At 38.6% G+C, this 20443-nt stretch overlaps 1 protein-coding gene across 2 annotated transcripts; it reads left to right on the forward strand.

Annotated features, from left to right (window-relative positions):
• The first annotated feature begins 6359 nt into the window (after positions 1-6359).
• Positions 6360-19337, forward strand: LOC135468297 (glycine receptor subunit alpha-2-like). 2 transcript variants are annotated; one of them, XM_064746475.1, is made up of 9 exons: positions 6360-6496; positions 9072-9184; positions 10039-10053; positions 13289-13356; positions 13714-13934; positions 14456-14538; positions 15600-15734; positions 16318-16664; positions 17807-19337. In XM_064746475.1, the coding sequence occupies exons 1-9, from the start codon at positions 6444-6446 to the stop codon at positions 18005-18007; spliced, it is 1236 nt and encodes a 411-aa protein (XP_064602545.1). In that variant the 5' UTR covers positions 6360-6443; the 3' UTR covers positions 18008-19337. The 2 variants fall into 2 exon arrangements, with proteins under 2 accessions (XP_064602545.1, XP_064602547.1); XM_064746477.1 differs by lacking the exon at positions 10039-10053.
• The last annotated feature ends 1106 nt before the right edge of the window (positions 19338-20443 follow it).

Raw genomic sequence — 20443 nt, forward strand, 5'->3', positions numbered from 1 at the left:
GTTGTGTAAAACAAATGGCAACACCAAACGACAACACCAGACTAATTGGGTATACGCAGCCACACGGTATCCCTCATGAGCTTTAAAAAGCATTAACTTTTTGTCCTTGTGATGCCGCATAACCGAGATGTCAAAGTTCAACGTAAGCCAAATCGTACACAATGAGAAAATCGAAAGAGCCGCCATGTTATAAATTTCGACCAATCCCGCGTGAGATATCTGCATAACCCGAGAATGCAGTTCTTTCTGCTTCCGTTATCCGAACTTTGTTTGGCTTTTTAGCCATGTGTGTGTGGAGTACGAGTGACGCAACATCATCATTTCCGCTTGTTTTAACATGGGGCATCTCATGGCCTCTTAAGAATTACAGATTAATTTATTGAGTAACAAAGGATATCAGGAAAATAATGCTGTGGCAGTTAGGTATATTTCCATACTTCTTCCAGTGGTCCAGATCTCCAGTGTTCAGACCACCAGACTGATACCACTGAGGTCGCGTGTTCGAATCCATCTTTCGCTGGGGAAATATTCTTGATCATGCATAGATCATCATGCTCTGGGTTTTGTTTTAAATCTTATGTATTTTTATAAAACCGGTTTTGTCTTCTTTGGACAGTAGATGGCCCTGGTTATTCCAGATTTCTGATTCATAATTTAAAGGAGAATGTTTTTAGGTACAGTTTCCCATGGCATTTCTGATGGCCTTTATATCATTTTTTGTTTTATTTTTTCACTCTGAAAGAAGTTATACTGGATTATGAGGAAAAGATCTGTCTACGCTAATCAAATCAACTTATCTTTATTTTCCATATATAGCCCAACTTGTAACCTCTCAGATAATACAAACCTGGTCAACATCCAACGTATATTATTAAAATGGTAATAATGTTCGTAATAACATAAAATGTGTGTCGCTTCACGATTTCTGATCAGATAGCGAAAGCTAATGAGATCTGCAGTATACCTAAAAAAAAAACTCCTGTATAGTTTGGTTTATAATAACGTACTGTCTCGGTGTGATATACTTCACTTCATTTGTAAGTGCTCCTGAAAGACTTGTCAAATTAAGCGCATTTTTATTGTAATTGAATAATATTATATCTCTTCATTCTTTTCTGTAAACATATATGCTCACCTCCCTTATTTAATCACAACCTTACCGATGCTTAATTAAGTCTCACGAAGCATATGCGTATATTGAATTTACAAAACTTTTTTGTAGGGATATATCGACATCTAGACAAAGTCAGACACACTCATGTCCGGCTGGTTCGGGAGCTTATATAACGTGTCCTAACCCTTTAATTCAGATTACGTAATGCTAGAATAATCCCGTTTGATTATAATTAATAATACTTGAACGCTATATTGTGCGTAGGCCTTTGCATCACCATAACACCTACACGTACAGAATAAAAAGCTGCAGTCACTAGTCTGCTACGCCCTTGTGGTTTTCTTAAGTCTGACATCCGTCTGGCCTGACACTGCTACATGACGTGTAAGCCTCACCCAAATATAGCAGCATATTTAGTAGTATACCCACGTATTAGAGTGTGATATCGGGTGTGAGGTTTATGTGGGGTTTACACATCTATAGGACAGAAGGTTGATAACTGGCGGCTGGCACGGCGCTGTGCTCACTGTCTCACACAAGTTAGCCGTGGCTCTTGATACGGTAAGATGTTTGATTTATAACATTTGTTAATGCTAGTAATATTTCACTCAGAATGTTTTAATATCTTCATGACATATATGCAAACTGCAGAATAACTGAGATAGGACTGGTCATAGAAACTGTACATATAAAATACGCACGAGTTTTGTTTGCTTGAATGTATTTCCTCCTTTTGGGTACGCGTAGTCATTTCCATGAAGTGATCATCATGTTAAGAAGTGAATAGCTATATAGTATGACAGTTATACATGGCTAAACATAATACATACACAACTTACTGTTTCAGTCGTTTATATGATAATTTCGGACAGTTTTATTCTTAACTGACTAAAACAGTCTAAAAGTATTAAAAACCAAGTGTGTTAAAAAGCGTAAAGAAAAATGAGAGCCAATATCTGGGCATAATTGTAAACACAATGAATGACATTATTTATTTATCATTAGCGCAATCAGCGGATTAATTGCATAGCTGTTGGACATTTTGTTATGCGATTGGTCAAAGCGTGTCACACAATTACGAGTTATATTGCCGTAAGGTCCAGCTCACGGTGGCTTCCTCTCCGGCGTACGTGGGAAGGTCTGCCATGCAACAACCTGTGGATGGTCGTGGCTATAATCCCACCATAGTGCTGCCCGCCGTCGTGTAAGTGAAATGTCCTTGAGTGCGGCGTAAAACACCAATAAAATAAATAAATAAATATTGCCGTAAGCAATGGCAATTGCAATATTGTAAACATCATTTCAACTCATTATAACTGTTGAGAAAATTACGTCTGTTGTTCAGTTCATAGAGCAGAGTACTCGACGATAGAACTATTTTTCGGACCGACGGAAAATATTTTAGAAAATCGGAAAACAAGGGTACATCCTTCAACACCAGAAACACCCGAAAATCTAAAAGACATGTACAAGGGTGAATCCTTAAACGCCTATTGTTATACCCAAACAACAGAAAGACTAACTTTACACATACTTTTGTCAGAAATGGCTACTTTGAATCCACTGTGAGCAAATTTGTAGATACAAGCGTACAGAGTATCAGGAAAATAAAACTCAAACCTGGAGCTGTGACATGTAATGAGAAGGTGTTATATTTTGTGATGGCTTCTATGTCTTTTTGGAAACTTAACAATAACTTAGCAACTTGTGTCATCCTTGGCTGTACGTTTCAACGACTGCCCAAGATTTTTTTCGCATTTTTCACACACGTGCATATTCTTCATGGTGGGGGTGTCGTCCACATCGGCACTGGCCAATGCGCTTGTTTTCCTTTCTCACGAGCGTATTTTCATATTGAGTAATGATTTCCTGAATAAATAATGCAAACAAAAACACGAACATATGCGTCTCTGGCTAGTCACATATGTGGTCCGTGCCTGTTATGTAGAAAGACAAGGTTTTCAGTGAGATACCAGATAGGAAATGTAGCGTCCAGCCAAATACCGCGATTCTAACATAACACAGCTGACCAAATGCTATCAATCAAGTCAACGCAGTCAAGGTAGGATGAAGTTTAAAAGATTAGTGAGTATTCAGACTTGTCATTTATTCATAATAAGATAATTGTGTACATTGAGAATTTTTATAATGGGGCAAATAAATCGGTAATAATATGATAGTCCAAGTCCATATTTAAGGAGAATGATGTATGCATATTTACCGCCAATACTCGATAATCTTCGTCAAAATACGTCATATATGACTAAAATTTATTAAGCTGACAGAGCTTTGCCTTTTGGTTAAGTATCTAGTATAAAACCGACCAGAGGGAAAATAACAATCTCGCTTTTCTCCAGGAAATGGATTATGTGTCGAGTTACAAATAATAATATGTCGATTCACCGAAGTATAGCATAATTGTCAGGTACCTGGTATAGGTTTGTCTGAAACAACAAATAGCATGCACGCTCTATGCAGTCTTATATGCATTCCCACTTCGAATACTAAGTAAAATGATTACAGAGGTCGCATTCATTTCTACGCATTCTGTGCTGCCAAATGTGACCCGTGCATGTCAATATAATTAAAGAGGCACGGCACAGAGTAAAACCAGAGCAGCGACGACTCTGCGATAGCTGGTAAATGGTCACAGGTAACTGGTGAAACGCAGCTCTCGTCAGTTTACCTCACTCAGGGTTTTATTCTAACTGTTCATGTAAATGTATAAACAGTAGCAACTTATACTCTTATACAACCCTGAACAGTACAAAACTAGCTGACCTTTATTGTGGGGTCAGAATTCTAAACCACCAAACTTAACGAACTTAACTTAAAATCTCTTAACGAAGGGACAGCGAGGGGAGGGGTGCAGTCATTTTGACAAATGTGCTGTTGTACAACTGTTAGGGCTTTGTAAGCATCGTGTTGAATAACGTTGGGTTTATGAACAAATGATTTTGATTATCGACAGCTTATAAGGTACTTATCTGAAACTTTAATTCATTCACCTAGAATATCCCTTGCGTCCCTCCAAAAGTTTATTGTCTCTTCTTGATTTATGTAATTCTTAGCCCAAGGTGGTATTTTTGAACACAGTTTAGGAAATTTGTCATGCGATCATTGAACTGTATCGTCCAGCTTGGTTGACGACTGGTGTATGTTTTGAAGACTAGATTTAGCCTTGTTGAAAGCTTGTTTTACAAGCAAAAGTTTCACATCTGTCAACGCAAGATGCTACACATTTTGCTAATTTATATGTTGTGCATACCAAATAGATATCTTTCACAGATGTTCTTCAAGTACATTTGTGTCATTGTAAGGTATAAGAACAGGCCTGCTGGTTGTAATTAACAAAAAAAAATCTTATTTGGCAGAAGTCAACATACATTTGACATTAGGGTGCACAACTGTCATAATGCAAGAAAATAGTAACGACAGAAAAGCTGTATGGTAATGAGTCTGTCTAATCCCCCCTTTCTGAAGGCATTCTGGATGAAACCGGTCGACTAGTAAAACTGTGATGATGAAACTGAAAGATGCCCGTCCGCAAATAAACCGATAACAAATGACGTCGGCCTGCGCGAGAATCAAAACAAGTGTAAAAGAAGTCAAGTGATCGTATATAATCAAGTAAAGACAAAGGATTTCAAAGTGTGGCATACAGTAAAATCTAAAACAAATACTTTTCAATAAACGTGAAGGGGTGCATGTGCTCCAATGTAAAACATATTATGCAGTGATGTTAGATGGATCTGTTTCAAGGGTGCTCCTAATAGAAATTCCACATGATCAGTCACGCATGGCCATTATATTTTATTAAATTACGATGACGTTATGCATGTGGATTAAGTGATGGAGTCTCAAAGGCAACACTTCCGCTTGGGGTAAAAAACGTCAGTTGGAATTAAGTTGTTGAGTGGATTTTTTGCTGAAGATCTGAACGTATGAAACAGTGGGTGGTTATTCTGGATGGGCAGGGTATGACTCTATAGTGCGGTGTCACCACTCCATGTGCAAACTCCACCCACTCAGTTAGTTATCCTTCGTAGCATAAGCCTATATACAAGTACGCAGTACGGATGGGGGTGTCCAGATCGTACTATTTTGTTATGTATACCACCGACACAACGAAACATACAATGAAACTGCATTTGAACGAATTTCCACAGTTTTTTTTTTTCAAGAATGTAGGTTGAATATAAGACCACACACTGAATCACTTTTGTCCAAGGTTAATTGCTTCCGTGTATGTCAATTCATACCAGTGACTCATGTCTGCATACTGCTACGATCCAGTAACACTAAACTCGATCTGCCTTGAAGTGGATTTTAAATTACTGCTCACACAAATTTAAATCGACGCCAACAACGTCAGTTCAAAACAATGTAATACAACGAACTTTCGGTACATACAAGACAATACAACAATACATACAAGACAATACAACAATACATACATGGATGAAATGATACCTTGGTCATACGAATATACATGAATATATATATACAATCTTAAGCCAAATACAATCAATGCAGTCCTCTTAAATGTTCTGTCTCAAGGCAAAGTCACTTTCCTATAAATTCTATAAAACTCAAAAAAAGAAAATAAAATAAATCCAGATACATAACAACATTCTTAAAACAACTACATTTGTATTTATTAGTTTAGTTATTAAATTAATATTTAATTATTCATTTATTTGTGTATTGATTTATTTGTATATTCATTTATACTTTTATTTATTTGCTGTTTGTGGTCAATGGCTAGGTAACGGATATTATTTTTTGCCTCATTAACATGCAGAAATAATATACAAAAAGTCAACATATACTGATTTCATTGATGTTCGTTGATTTTTATGCAACTAGAGCAACATTTTATCTTCAAATACACAAATTATTTCAATTGATAGATTCACGCCATTGCATCCTAGGCGGATATTACCACTGTCACTTTACAACAAAGACCGAAATGAACCATGCACGGCGCTGACACACTGCTTATACTGAGTTAAGTCTGAGCCTTCTCATGCAAACAGAGTATTGACCCCTCCAGCAGCTGTGGTAAGGTTGGATTTATGCCGTAACCAGATGCACAGCTAGTTTGATGGGGTGTCAAGCTGATGGATAGATACCCGGTGCCCACCAGACTCTCACCTACACTCCAGGGGTAGCTCTATCAGCCACCTGTCTCTCTAAGCATCACAATTAAAATGAACAAACACCCGTCTTAATTACAGGTAAATTACGCTACTTAGTGCCACTGCAGACCTAATTAAAACAGATTCTCGGACCATTTCGTCTCCAATTCCAGAGGACAGAAGTCACCATGAGTTTCCTCAACTCTGCCCCGATGTTGACATCAGTAGGCCTACTTATTCTGTAAGTATATTATTTGCTATTTGCTTTGATGTAAAATTAGCTGTACTCCAGGTATTTAAACGATACTTTGTTTGATTAATTAAACGCTATATTGACAAATCTGCTGAATTTTTTAAGACGCGATTTATGTACTTACCGTATATAAACAGATTACTGTGACATATATCATGCATTTTCTCGTCTGGACCTTTTTTATTTTTTAGTTTTTATTTTGATATTTATTTAATTATTAGGTTTTCTTTACTTTAATATTTTTTTTAGTTGTTTTTTTTCTGATGAATGAATTAATGACTAAGGTTTAACACCCTACATGTTGAATTGAATAGTAGGCCTACTAACCTAACCTTCTTTGGTTTTCCACCTGCTATTGTTGAATTTTATGCGTTATTGGAAATTATTAGACGTGCCTGTAAAATCCCTAGGACCCATACAAGCCTTACATTTATTTTCTTTGTTATAAGTTTCTTCATTCATGTAACATTTCTTGTAGGCAATCTAGGATACTTTATCAGATTGCTCCATTTATTTTACGACCGCGGTCAGCGTTATAGTGACAGAGAACCAATTAAGGAAAATTAACAAATTGTGATGTTTGTTTGTATTAGGGAAGGTAGTATTAAAACTACGACGCCACATAATCTGTCAGTGCCTTTTTCTAGGGATATGTAGAATAACAGCATTCAAACAGATGTTATCTTCTAACCGCTCATTGCTTGTATCTGAGCGGATCTAGGAGCTCGTGTTGCGTGAGTTACCGCTAGAAGCACATAGCGTCTAATTATAAGAGGTATACTGTGATCACTGCAGAACATTTCTGTAGCCAGAGGCTGAACAGTTCTGGTTGGACTGGCACATGTAGCCCGGTGGCCGAACCGTTCTAGTCCAGCTGACACATGTAGTCCACTTGCCGAATAACTCTCGCACAGCTGACACAGGTCACCCCTGTTAATATTCCATGAGAAACAATATTAACGTTTAGTGTTATAACTCAGCCATAAGTATTCCATTACCAGTAAACGCTGGTGTCCGTCTTGTCCATACTATGAGAGGCCACTGAAAACGCGACATAGATTGACCGTTAAAATCTGGACTTTCCAATGTAAACATCGGGGAGGGTTGTCTAGCAATGCCAAAGGGGCATCGCCAGCAGCCTCGACACCACGTGACATTTTACATGCCCCTCTCGTCTCGTTTCATCATTTATAAAATTCATACTAGCCTAAATTTAAAGAATTTCCATTTTTCCTACCAAGTATGTACATGTATGTACACTAGTGATGGCTGGTTGGCAGCTGAAAAAGAACATTCCCGAAAAACACACGTGGTAAAAGAGTCTTGATTCCTATCATACCCAATGGGTGAACAGAACAGATTCAACTCACAGATGTGAACAAGTCTGGTTTAGCTGACACATGTAGCCCCATTGGCTGAACAGAGCAGGTTCGACTCACAAATGTAGCCCATTGGCAGAACAGAGCTGGTTCAACTCACAAATGTGGCCTATTGGCTGAACAGGACTGGTTCATCTGACATATGTAGCCCAGTGGCTGAACAGAGCTAGTTTAGATGACACAGAGTAGCCCAGTGGCTGAACAGAAATAGTTTAAACCGAAACATGAATGTACAGGTGGTAAATCTGGCTCAGCGTTTCTAAATCCCAGCGCTCTATGACCAGAGTCCTTTTAAAACACATATCAAACGACAAACTTTGTACTTGTGGGTCAACTCTATCCTGGAAAAGTGCTTAGTTAAGACGGTGTTAGATTAAATTTGAATGGCGGTTACACAAAACTTGTCTTGACAGATGAATTGTATTCATATTACAAGCAGAGTTAATATTAATCCACTGAAGCCTAAAAATATGAATCTCACGAAATCTTGTAAGTACTTAATATCTCATTAAAGGAACTAATCCGGAATTTGAGGGGTGGGAGGGGGAGATGAATCATCACTAAATCTAATCGAATTCCAAATTGGCTATAAAGTTCCTAAAATTTATTATAACTTTTTCGAACTTTATTTTTTGGAGACCCGCTATCAAACCCGGATCGGGTCATAGCAAAGACTTTAAAAATGATGCTTGTTGCTGCATCGCTTGGGGCTTAGCACTGAGAGGTTACAGCAAGAAACCAGGACTGGTTGGCCTGGTGTCAGTATATGTGACAGAGTGGGGTATAATGCCTGCTGTCTTCAACATGATTCTTCAGGTGCGGCAGCACTTCAGCGGCATGGACTTGATCTGCCACAAGGAGACACAGTATATGTACACACAAATATTGACTCCTTGTCGTCATATGACTACAAAATTGTTAAGTACCCCAAGCATTCATTCATTCATTCATTCATTCATTCATTCAAACTTTGTTTTATTGTTTTAATTATTTTAATACTATAAATAGTTCGATTCTGATATTTATTGAAAGGCAAATAATTTGAGCTATCCGTGGTAAATGTGAAAAAGACTGAGCGGCGAAAATGGATTTTTACCAAAAATCTCCGGTCTAGCTTCTATGAAAGCCAAAGCTGACTTTTACAGAATGTTACAAATGAGTATACAGTGTACTTTCTGTTTCAGGCTTTTGTTGGATACCGTGTGTGGTTTGAATCATTCATCAATCGAAGACATCCTGGATCGTTTGTTTGTACAAAACAAGTACAACAGTCATTTGAGACCAAGCGCCAACATGGGTAAGCAGACCATGTCTCTGTCAGTGGCTCCGAAGTTAACTAGTGTGCAGGAAATTCTTCCTTCATTTCACGGTCTTTCAATTAAAGAAAAAAACTACTTTTACTGCAAATTATTTTTTTCTTTAATTGAAAGACCACGACATATTGTGAACATTCATGGATGGATATAAGGGGGTTAATTCTCACTTCTGTGTGTTTTGTAGCGTCCTATTTGCGTTTGGTACCCCACTGGTTGTGTTTTGTAGCCCCCTGTTTGTGCTTTGTGCCCCATATTACTGTTCTGTAGCCCACTCGTTGGGTTTTTAAGCCCCCTAATTATTTTTGTAGGCCCCATATTTGTGTATTATGGAAGTTCACTGAACTACAAGAGCCATGATACGGTGTAACTGGTTTGGCCTGTTATCAGTGATGTAGCGTGTTCGAATCCAGCTCTCGCACATTCGGCTGCATGCAGTCTTACGTCAGAATCTTTGTCAGGTACCTGCAGGGCAAGGTGTAGTAGGTTTCTCACATAGGTACAAAGAATCTTAAATGAAGAAAAGCAATACATTACAATAAAAAGTTGTGTTACTTATTGTATTGCTTTGTTTTACTTCATGTAAGATTATGGTTATTGCAATTGCAATTATATAATTGTGACTCGTGGGAGACCACCGCAACTCGCCATACAATAAAACAGCCATATACTATACGAGAATATTGTTTATTGTTTAAGTGTTTGTTGAGCAGCATAGTGCCGCTGAACCTTTCCTACCTAGAAAATCGGTGCCAGACAGAAATACATGTATTTGCGACGTAAACACCAATCAAATAAATTCACAAATATACCGTACACCATGTACTCTTTATTCCAGACAAGGAACTTTCTGGTAAATATATAGCAGTCTGCGCTTGTTAACAGCATGAGTTCTTTTCACAACCAAGGCTTCCTTGTATCAGCATGGTATCTCTACAAATGTAGGCTTATATACTCATATGTACTGCTATAAAGTTTACAAAACATAGAGCTTCGTCATCGTCTGTCTTTTTATGTGCATACATACCCGTAAAAAGTATCTCATATTCTGTGCAGGCAAGAAAGCTATTCTGTACTGACATCAAGACGTCACGCTTCGACGTGCTTTTTGAATAATCTTATACATATATAGGTTCACTTAGTACAAAAGACGAGCCCCCCTTACTTATGTTAAGTGACTTGTGTGTCATCACGCATGTGTACCCAATCATTAGGTCCAGAAGTTACTCGTCCTGTGTAAAGAGGCTTTTGAGGGAACCTATTACAATATTTGTCTACTTCCGCCCGTCGATGCGCTGAGATATAAATAGACAACGTAAATAGGCATAAATGGTTATTTTTACTCAAGTGTTCACTTGATACTTGTTGCATCGTTTTTGTGCCCCGCCCACTCGGCATACATAGTATAAAGTTTCCCAGAGTTGTCCTCGTCGTATTATCAGAAGTTACACTTCCATAACCGTGAGGCAGTTCAGTCCTTTACCCACAAAATCCTGTTCTTGCTGTAGTGGAACGATTGCGATAGCAAAATAGTGTTAGTTAAGAGAATTTTGGATTCCCTGCTTCACTGAAAACTTGTCCACCACCAGTATGGTGTGCATATGTTAACGGCTTTTGCCTAAAAGCGCAATTTTGAAAATTGGCCTTGGTCTGGATCGTCTAGTACGACTGGTACATGATCGCCTGTTATAGGGCTTTAATTCAGTGATGTCTCGGCATGTGGCTCTATTCCCAAGTATACATACATACATACATAAGCATGTGGCTTCAGTGTGACAGCAATGTCATGGTGACAACTATCTGTATAAACATGTCGTTATGACACGATTGATTTATGCCCTATTGTCGTGTCTCAGCTACTCTATCACGGACACGTGTGTTTATCAACTCGGTGGTGGATATATCCTGTAAATGTGCGCTCATAACATATCAGTTGCCATTTTCTGTAGCAAACCAAGTACATGTATATACTGATTTACAGGAGAGAAACGCTCAAAAGTTTGACACAAAGGACAGCACGCGCTGCTGATCTTGTCCCGAAAATACACACATAAAATACACATATATACGAATATGGGTGTTTTTCCACACATGTAAAGCAAAGGGGATTTTTTTTAATAATTATTAAACAATTCCTGCAACTATGAAGAGCATTAGTTTTGTTGGTCGAAAACCGATCATGCTTTTATTGAAAGTGTAAAAAGAGAAAATCGTTTTAGACTCCACTGTTAGAGGGTCAAACAATGAGACAATGGCGTGCAAACTCGTTAAAACTTCGGGAGATTGCAAAATGTCACAGGTGTTGTTTAGTGATGTTGTTTTGTTGCCTTGGCTGCAGGCAATTTATCAACAATTTATCAACATTGCCAAATGAATGACCTTAAGGCAAATGCTCACGGTTTCCATAGGATGCTTGAGTGTTACATAGGACTAAGATTTTCATCACCGCTGAGAAGTTTCCAATACTAGAATAACGACATTATTTATTACGTATTCCTGTCGCAGCTGTCAACAGTGTGAAGTAGAATTCTATCCAGTGATAGTGTGCGTAAGGTGGTGACGGTTCTGGCCTATTCTTACAACAAAACAATGCAAAGGTAAATAATACTGACTGTACGGTATCTGACTGCCTTATAGCCGTTAACTTTCCATTCAGTGTCTATTACAGTGTGTTAATTCAGTCGGATACCAAATGGAAAATCGAATCCACAGTTTACTAGTGCCCGTAGCTGTTAACCAATTAAAAAATCGTCAGTTACCTATACTAACGATCAGTATTGTACAGTATTACAGTATCTGACTTCTAAGCTATAGTCCTGAGATGTAAATCGGCAGTGAGCTTGTGGACATGCCGAAACAGGAAGAAAAACACACAGAAACTACAAAATTTCAATTCCATGTACATATTTTGTTGCCTTTCCTCTTGTGGAGCGCGACGTTTATCGGAAAAATGTCTTCCTTTTTGTTTGTTATTTGTCAGTTGTTTATGTGTTGATTTACATACAGACATGTCCTTATTTATGGACGTTTTGACAAAATGCTTTGGCACCGTATGATCTAATTCTGCCTTATATGGGTCATACGGCATATCTGTGAAACTGCACAGTTTTGTTCTTATCAATATATCTTCATGAAGGTTACAGTAAAATGCAAACCATAAATTAGACACAATATTATCTGACAATAAAAAAATTAGTGTCGATATGTTCTACCAAGGTGTGCTGTCCAGCTTTAGCATATGGATTCAGTGAGGTAGCACTATACCTGCATGATATCATTGTGCTTGGAGCAAACAAGTTAAGATCACTGACATATGTTCTGGACGTAGATAATAATTTATACAATATTTAAAGCCAGAAAAAAATTGGCTGTTACCACTTTCTCAGATCTAGTGACATTGAAATACAGTGTACCCAGTCAACAAAGTGGCTGCAATTATATAGTCAGTGGCCTTAACTGTAATATAGTCTATCCCTGCTTCAGTCATTCAGCGCGACACATCTGCTTCTGAATTGCTTTTTTTTTTTTTTTTTTTTTTGCCAAGCACTCACTCACTCTGAATTGCTTTTTTTCCTTTTACCATACATGGAAGTTTAACTTAAGGAGTTAAATAAAATGAAAGGGACAAAAGTAGGTGAATGAGGAAAGTTTCAACTATCGAGCTAAGCAGTCTTTGTTCAAGTCTGAATCCCCTCGTGTCAAGTAAAGGCTCCGCTGTCAGGAGACCGGTTTGTAGTTTGATATATTCTGTGCAGTGAATTGACTTTTCGACACCTGTCTTGAATGATAACTTCAAGGCTGGTTTTAATGTAAATCCTATAAGCGCATAATTCTGTTATATTTATCTGTTCCTCACATTAAAAAAGTTCGGTTCAACGATCGTTCAGGATATGAACTTTGTTCAAACGATATTTCTTCTTAGAATGTTGTCATGGAATTTAAACCAATTAAGAGTTTCTTTGATAATTGGTAATTATTGGTACTAACTGGTAATTTTGATATTTCGTCTGTATTTACGCCATAAGATTAGATGCATTGTCTCAGCAACCATTCTACTGATTGATTAATCTATCCTGTTTTTCTCACAGATAAGACAACATTCGTTTCCATCGGTTTCTACGTTCAGAGTTTGGGTAGTATAAGTGAGGTCAACATGGTAAGTACAGCATGTAGTGTACCAAACGTATTATGGCAAGCACAGCATGTAGTGTACCACACGCATTTATGGTAAGTACAGCATGTAATGTACCACACGCATTATGGTAAGTATAGCATGTAGTGTACCACACGCATTAATTCCCTAACTGATTTTATCATCCCAGTCAGCTCAGTGACAAGAACGGGCGTTAATAAACAAATGAACAAATCAGTCTCAAGTGTTATTTACCAGAAAAGAGTCGCTTTCTTCAAATTGTACGAATAAACAATACGTGCATAATAATTTATCCTGAAAATTATCAAGATCGCACAGAGCAGCAAAGTAAGACGAAGTTTCCCGATTTATTGTCAACAGGAGTACACTCTGGACGTGTATTTTCGACAGTCCTGGAATGACCCTCGGCTACAGTTTAACGACACTGATAAACACATCAACACGGGGCCGAACTACGTCAGTAAACTGTGGATACCCGACCTGTACTTTATGAACAGCAAGAAGGAGACGTTTCACACGGTTACTGCCCCTAACGCGCTACTCCGAATCTTCCCCAATGGCGACGTCTTCTACAGTCAACGGTAGGAGTTATCTTCTATGGGACTTTACCCTCACTACATGGAGTTTGGGTTTATACATGGAAGATTTACACGATCTCTTGATATGGGAACATGAGGACAACTGAGAACTCAGGGTTCATGTGTAAACTCTGTTTTTCATTGCCGCAAATATGCTCTCAGGTTAAGAGTATGTTTAATTACGATTGTTTGAATGTCCATACAGATGAAATGTGTATCTGGGTTAAACCAGGACATTGGTAACATGGGGATTTGTGACTGGTCACACATAAGACAATCAGGATCGTATTCTTGTTGTACAAGGCAATGTTTATGTTGTAGCGTTGATTCCTTCATATACAACCAAGCGACTAGTGAAATTCATTGAGAAAATACTGCATGATCAGTCAGATAGAGGAGCCTAAACGACTTAAATGACGTAATTGAGAAACGATTAGTAGTAATGTACAGGTAAGTATAACATGATACAGATACTGTGAATTTGTCAGTTTCCCCTTAAAACCATGATTGTTATTGTTCCGCAGGCTAAGCCTGGTCGTAGACTGCAACATGCACCTGCAATATTTCCCCATGGATGAACAAACGTGTGACCTCAAGACTATGACCTGTGAGTATACACAACGTGATCAGAACAGCATTTTGAGTATCTCTAGACCTGTGACGTCCAATAAATTACAATTAACATCACTGCAATCTGTTTTACCTAATTCGGCTTAAGCCATGGTGCTGAGGAGCGTGTAAATTGTTACTATTTATGCATTTACATGAACAGTTAGAATAAAACCCTGACTGAGGTAAACTGAAAAGAGGCCGTATCTCACCGGTTACGTGTCACCATGGTGTATGAAGGCCCGTTGCCTGGGCCATTTGATTTGTTTCGAAGTTATTGTGATAACAAAACAGCATTTTTAACAATTTTAGACCAGTGACGTGTTGTAAATTGCATTTATCATCAGTGCATTTTTTTACCTAATTCTGCGTGTAATTCACCGGTAACGTGTGACCATTTGCCTGTTATCAGACCGTCGTCACTGCTCTGGTTTTACTTTATATGCTGTGAGTCTTTTACTATATTCGCACGTGGACCTACCAGCCGTATAAAGAAACGAAGATATATCTGGTACCTCTGTACTGAGCTAAAATATAAAACACTTATGCCAATTTAGAGTTCAAGGTTATGTCAATAACAATGAAGCATTGATTAGCATTGGTTTGAAGTCGAGAAATTAAATAAGATATAGCTTATATACATTTACTGTCCCTAAAAGCATAACAATTAGATTCAGATTTTGCGATATGTGCTTTGCTCCCCAGAAGTCCTCCTTTTTACGACAAGAATGTTTGGCTACCCTACACGATTACAACCTTTACTTCCGCATATTTTGATCTCCATGTCAAGATCTCCATGCCGAGAACTTTATGTCGTAATCTCAGAGATATTTCACTTATACGACGGCGGCCATTGCCGAGAACTCTCCATATCGTGATCTCCATGTCTTGATTTGTGTATGATATTTTTGTTTAGTATGTTTAGTTGGAAAATTTTACTGTGATAGCAAAATTTATTTCCACTAACGATGTAAACGAAGTGATCTGAAGACGAAATCGAGTAATAAAATGAACTTTTTGTTGTCCAGTTGGAAGTGTATTGACATTGTCTTTCTTAAGATGGCTACGTAAGTAAGGACCTGACCCTGAAGTGGATGACAGAAGATTCATTAACAATCAACGAGAAAAATCAGCTGCCTGAGTTCCAGGTGATGAAAACTGATACAGCGGATTGTACACAGACATTCATCACAGGTATAATCATCATTTCGGTCAATCCGTGTGTTGTTACTCGTCCGGTTTAAATTTGTGTAGAGGGGCCTCCGTGGCTCAGTTGGTTAGCGCGCTAGTGCAGTGTAATGATCCAGGAGTCTCTCACCAATGCGGTCGCTGTGAGTTCAAGTCCAGCTGACGGTGGCTTCCTCTCCGGCTGTAAGTGGAAAGGTCTGTCAGCAGCTTGCGGATGGCCGTGAGTTTCCCCCAGGCTCTGCCCGGTCTCCACCCACCATAATGCTGGCCGCCGTCGTATGAGGGAAATATTCTTGAGTATGGCGTAAAACACCACTCAAATAAACTTATGTATTTGTTTGATCTACTACTGTACATTGCACACTTTTAGCATGGGGCCATTCACCCTATGCATTATTCCCTGTTGCATGTTTATAACAACATCAATGCCCTTGAAATTGGTTACAGTTTTTTTTTTCATGGTAACTCTGCACATTTTATGCAGACAAATAATTTATTATTGTAAATATTTTTTGTATATTTTCCGCCGAAACATTGTTTCCTGCCGCTCAACAGACCTATATCTTTTCAACAACTCTTTTTGCTTTAGGAAATTACAGCTGTTTGAAGGCCATATTCCACATCTCGCGCAGGATCGAAGTTTACCTCGTGCAAACATACTTACCTTCAGTCCTCATTGTGGTCCTTTCCTGGGTTAACTTTTGGATCGATCATCGCGCGACCCCTGCACGTGTCTCCTTGGGATTACTCTGTGTGCTCACCATGACAACCCAGAGTACCGGTGTCCAAGCCAAACTACCCAGAGTGTCCTACATCAAGGCAATGGATGTTTGGTTGTATGTCTGTTTGGTTTTTGTGTTTGGAGCTCTTCTGGAGTATGCTTTGGTGAATGTGCAGTCCCGGAAGCAAGAAGATAATTCCAAGAAGAAATACCAGGTAGTTTGCCGAAACACAAAGAGTACCCTATATAGCTTTATATACCTTGTATAAAATAGTATAAATAACACATTTTAGGAGTGAATAATTTGTAGGCCTACTTCCGTATTTTCATTCAAGTTTCATTGATTAAACAGTGGTTAGGCAATGGACATGGGCTAAAGAGTCATTCTTGTCGAAGCCGACCTCCCATGAATAATAAAGTCGAGAGTTCTAATACAGTTCCGGCTGGACCGAATCGGGTTTAAGCCAGGGAGGTACCTAGGGCGGATGTTTACCCTCGGCTCTAAGTAATTTCCTCCACCTTTAAAGCTGACCACACGTGAATAATTCATAAGTATGGCCTACGGTAAGGCATTAATCCCAATGCCGTCAAGTTAATAAATAATTAAACACATGCACTGATAGGTTGAAATGAGGTGAATCACCCGAGTATGACCAAGTACTTGACAAACTTCCAGACATAAAAGAAACCTCCCCATCAGAGTTATGAAGTCACACAATCACTCAACAATATCTAACAAATTACCCGATGACAAAGCACAGAGCTGTCTGAATGTGTGGAAGTTAGTCAACGGTCTTGTTGACTTCTGTCGTTTAAGTAAAATAATCTTTGATGTAGATTAAACTTCCCTCTAGATGAATAAATTGACCAGAAAATCTTGGCCTATACATTCTCATATCCTACATGTAATGCATTCAAGTGGCTGAGTGATATGCAAGAGTTATGTCCCTTTATACACGTGTCGCGAAAGTTGATGGCTACGTTCAAACTTGCCATAACTATGCAGCCATTTGTCTTACCTTAGATTGGTGGTTATCTCCCCACAACACAAAAACGGCACAATGTGTCACTGGAACAAAGAGTTTGCTCTTCGTGTATTTTGTCATTTTTGAACTATATGCGCCTGAATTGTTAATCTTCATCTTATTTCCATTAGAACAATGCTCTCTTTCTGGGTATATATGTCACGTGCGATCCATTCCTGACGACATTAATGCTTTCAAAAAACTGATCTAGTTTTACACTCAGATCACTGCTCCTAGTGCGGGCGCATGCATTAAATATGCAATATTTTTACTACTTCTGACGATGTTCTCTTCACCGCTACTTTCATCGTTCTGTCTGCTTTGTCTTTCAGGTCCAGAATGGTAATTCAGTCAACAAAGAAAATGGGGGAGTTGAGACTGTGATCGTGGATATGAATTTGCCCAAATTGTCATGTTCGGAACAATGGTTGAGTGCTGAACGAGTCGACTCAGCCTCACGAGTTCTCTTTCCGTCAGCATTTGCAATATTTAATCTCATTTACTGGTTACATTATCAGCTTCCTCAGTCATGATGAATTTAATTATCAAGATGGGAATAAATGCACCTAATGCAACATGAACTCTGGCAGACGAGAAATACCAGCTCGGAGATGACTTTGTGCCGCGGATTCCCGCCTCCGTCTGTCACATGGAAGAAACCACCAAAATGAGTCAAACATCATAATCCACACCATGGTGCCACCTGCAGGGATATAAAACAGCAGTATACGGAATACATTCCATGGTTTATGTTTGTTTTATGCAATCAGTGTTCTCATTCTCATAAATGCGCAGATGAAAACATTTGCCTCCGAATGGAACAGTGCTATAGTATATGTTTGACTTGATATTGATATTGCCACATAGATATTATAGGCTTGTGACACACTGTATACATTTCTGAATATCTGAAAAGATACCTATGGAGCTAACGAATAGAGTCTCAGGCAGCAATGTATAAAATGTCATGACGCGTTACAGGCGTGGCAATTATTACCCTCGATTCTGATACAAGGAATGTGACATTCCTGTATTTTCCTGATAAATAATCAACTTTGCTTTCAGACGAGCCATCATTCGAAGCAAATAAATATAAGGGGCTCTGGGCTGAGAATTCGTTTTTAGACAGTTTTTAGACAGTAATTACTAAGGAACAGTAAGTTACCTTTTCCCGTGCAATGGCGACACGAGGCCCAAGCCGGATTGGCCATGCTTCTCTTGTGTTGTATGAGTATTACGTAACCAGTCGCTCCACGCATCGTCATTGCAAAGGCAGGAGTGAGCAATAACATGGCTCAGTCCTGTGATTTTAGGCGGGAAAGGCTGTCATTGCTTTGCAAATGACTGGCAATTACTCCTTATTAACGTTCATTGAATATTAACGTAGTTGGTAACGTACATTGTCAGAAGTTCATAAGTTAATGGGTTTCTATTATTTATATTAGAAGTACCTATGCTATATAACTTTGATATTTTCCGTGATTTAACCCCACGTGCCATCCAACACGAATAGGATAAGAAAGAGTCTAGTCAAACATCCCACAACCAATTTCGGCAAGAATATTAACGTCAGTTTCTATACAGTGATGCCAGGAACGTATAATCGATCAGCCACAAACCGAATGCTAGCCCAAATCCTCTGTTTAAGACTGATCGTTTTTTTTATAGATGAATAGTTAATAATCCATCATAATCCATAATCCATCTGTTTCATCTGCTATGTTAGTCATGTTATTCTTGGGGGAGACGTTTTTATAGCACAGCGTTTCATGATCTTTATGCTCATTGACATGGCTTATCATTGCTGTTATATTTTATATTTTATTTACTTTTGTATTTAATAAACACAAAAATCATTATATTTTCAGGACATTGGAAAGATTTGTTTTCAATATTTCTTTCGTTTGTTGACTGATGGAGTAGACCTCTAGTCATTGCAGTCACACCAAAAAAGCTTTCTTCGAGGAGATTCACCGCTAATGCCAGTGTATACTCGAGATAAGGACAAAAAATCACTATATAGAGCCGTGGTGACATCGCTGGTAAATTTACCTCACTACGCCTTCTACTTAAGGAAATAGCCTTATAAGAGTTCTATTAAATAACCAGATGGGTTTACGCAATCCTCTGTTGAATTAAATAATCTGGGACCTCGCTGGCTCAGTAGTCTAAGGTGTCGCTCTCTTTCATAACAATAGACCTAGTCAGACTACCTTTAGTTCGGCTGCGACTTCATGTCTAGAACGTTGACAGCTATCTGGCGAACGGCGGTGGTGTCCATCCGGTTGTGCCAAGTTTTCTTTACCCTTAAAAACATGACCGCCGTGTAGTATTCTTGAGTACAAGGCGTAAAACACAAATCAGATATGTATACATATAGGCCAATATAACACAGACGGCCATTCCCCACGCATCTGTACTGTAAGCATGTAAGCTTTAGTCAAGAGTGTTTACAGTACTCTAAAATATCAAATGACAGCACGTTATTTGTTATTCGAACCAGTTGGTCCACGTGATTTCCGTTTGAATAAAGAATAACGAAAATCGAATCTGGGGTTAACTTCCGGTCGCCATAAGAGATCAGGCTCTAAATAACTATATACATAACTATAACACATTATACCGTGCATATACTCCTAACCGTGTAGAGCCGTCCGGGATCACCAACAGCTGACATGTGTATGTACCTTGTAAAAGTGGTATACCTAGAACCATTTGCTAGAGAAAACTGAGGAAAACGGAAATGGCCTAAACCGCATCGTTACACAGGCTTGAAGAGTGTGCACAAGCCACACAATAGTTTGTGTGTGTCGTGACTCAATACTGGTCCGCAGGTTATCAGAATATAACTGTTCAATGCTAGCAAAACCCCTGAAAGCCGAAGATAAGGGATCGCAGGTTTGCCGTGGCCGCTATCGTTTTAATGGTTTTGTTTTCTTTGTGTTGTATATCTACATAGTTGCATGGGA

This window comes from Liolophura sinensis, chromosome 6, assembly GCF_032854445.1.
Source record: "Liolophura sinensis isolate JHLJ2023 chromosome 6, CUHK_Ljap_v2, whole genome shotgun sequence".
In the NCBI taxonomy this organism is placed as follows: domain Eukaryota; kingdom Metazoa; phylum Mollusca; class Polyplacophora; order Chitonida; family Chitonidae; genus Liolophura; species Liolophura sinensis.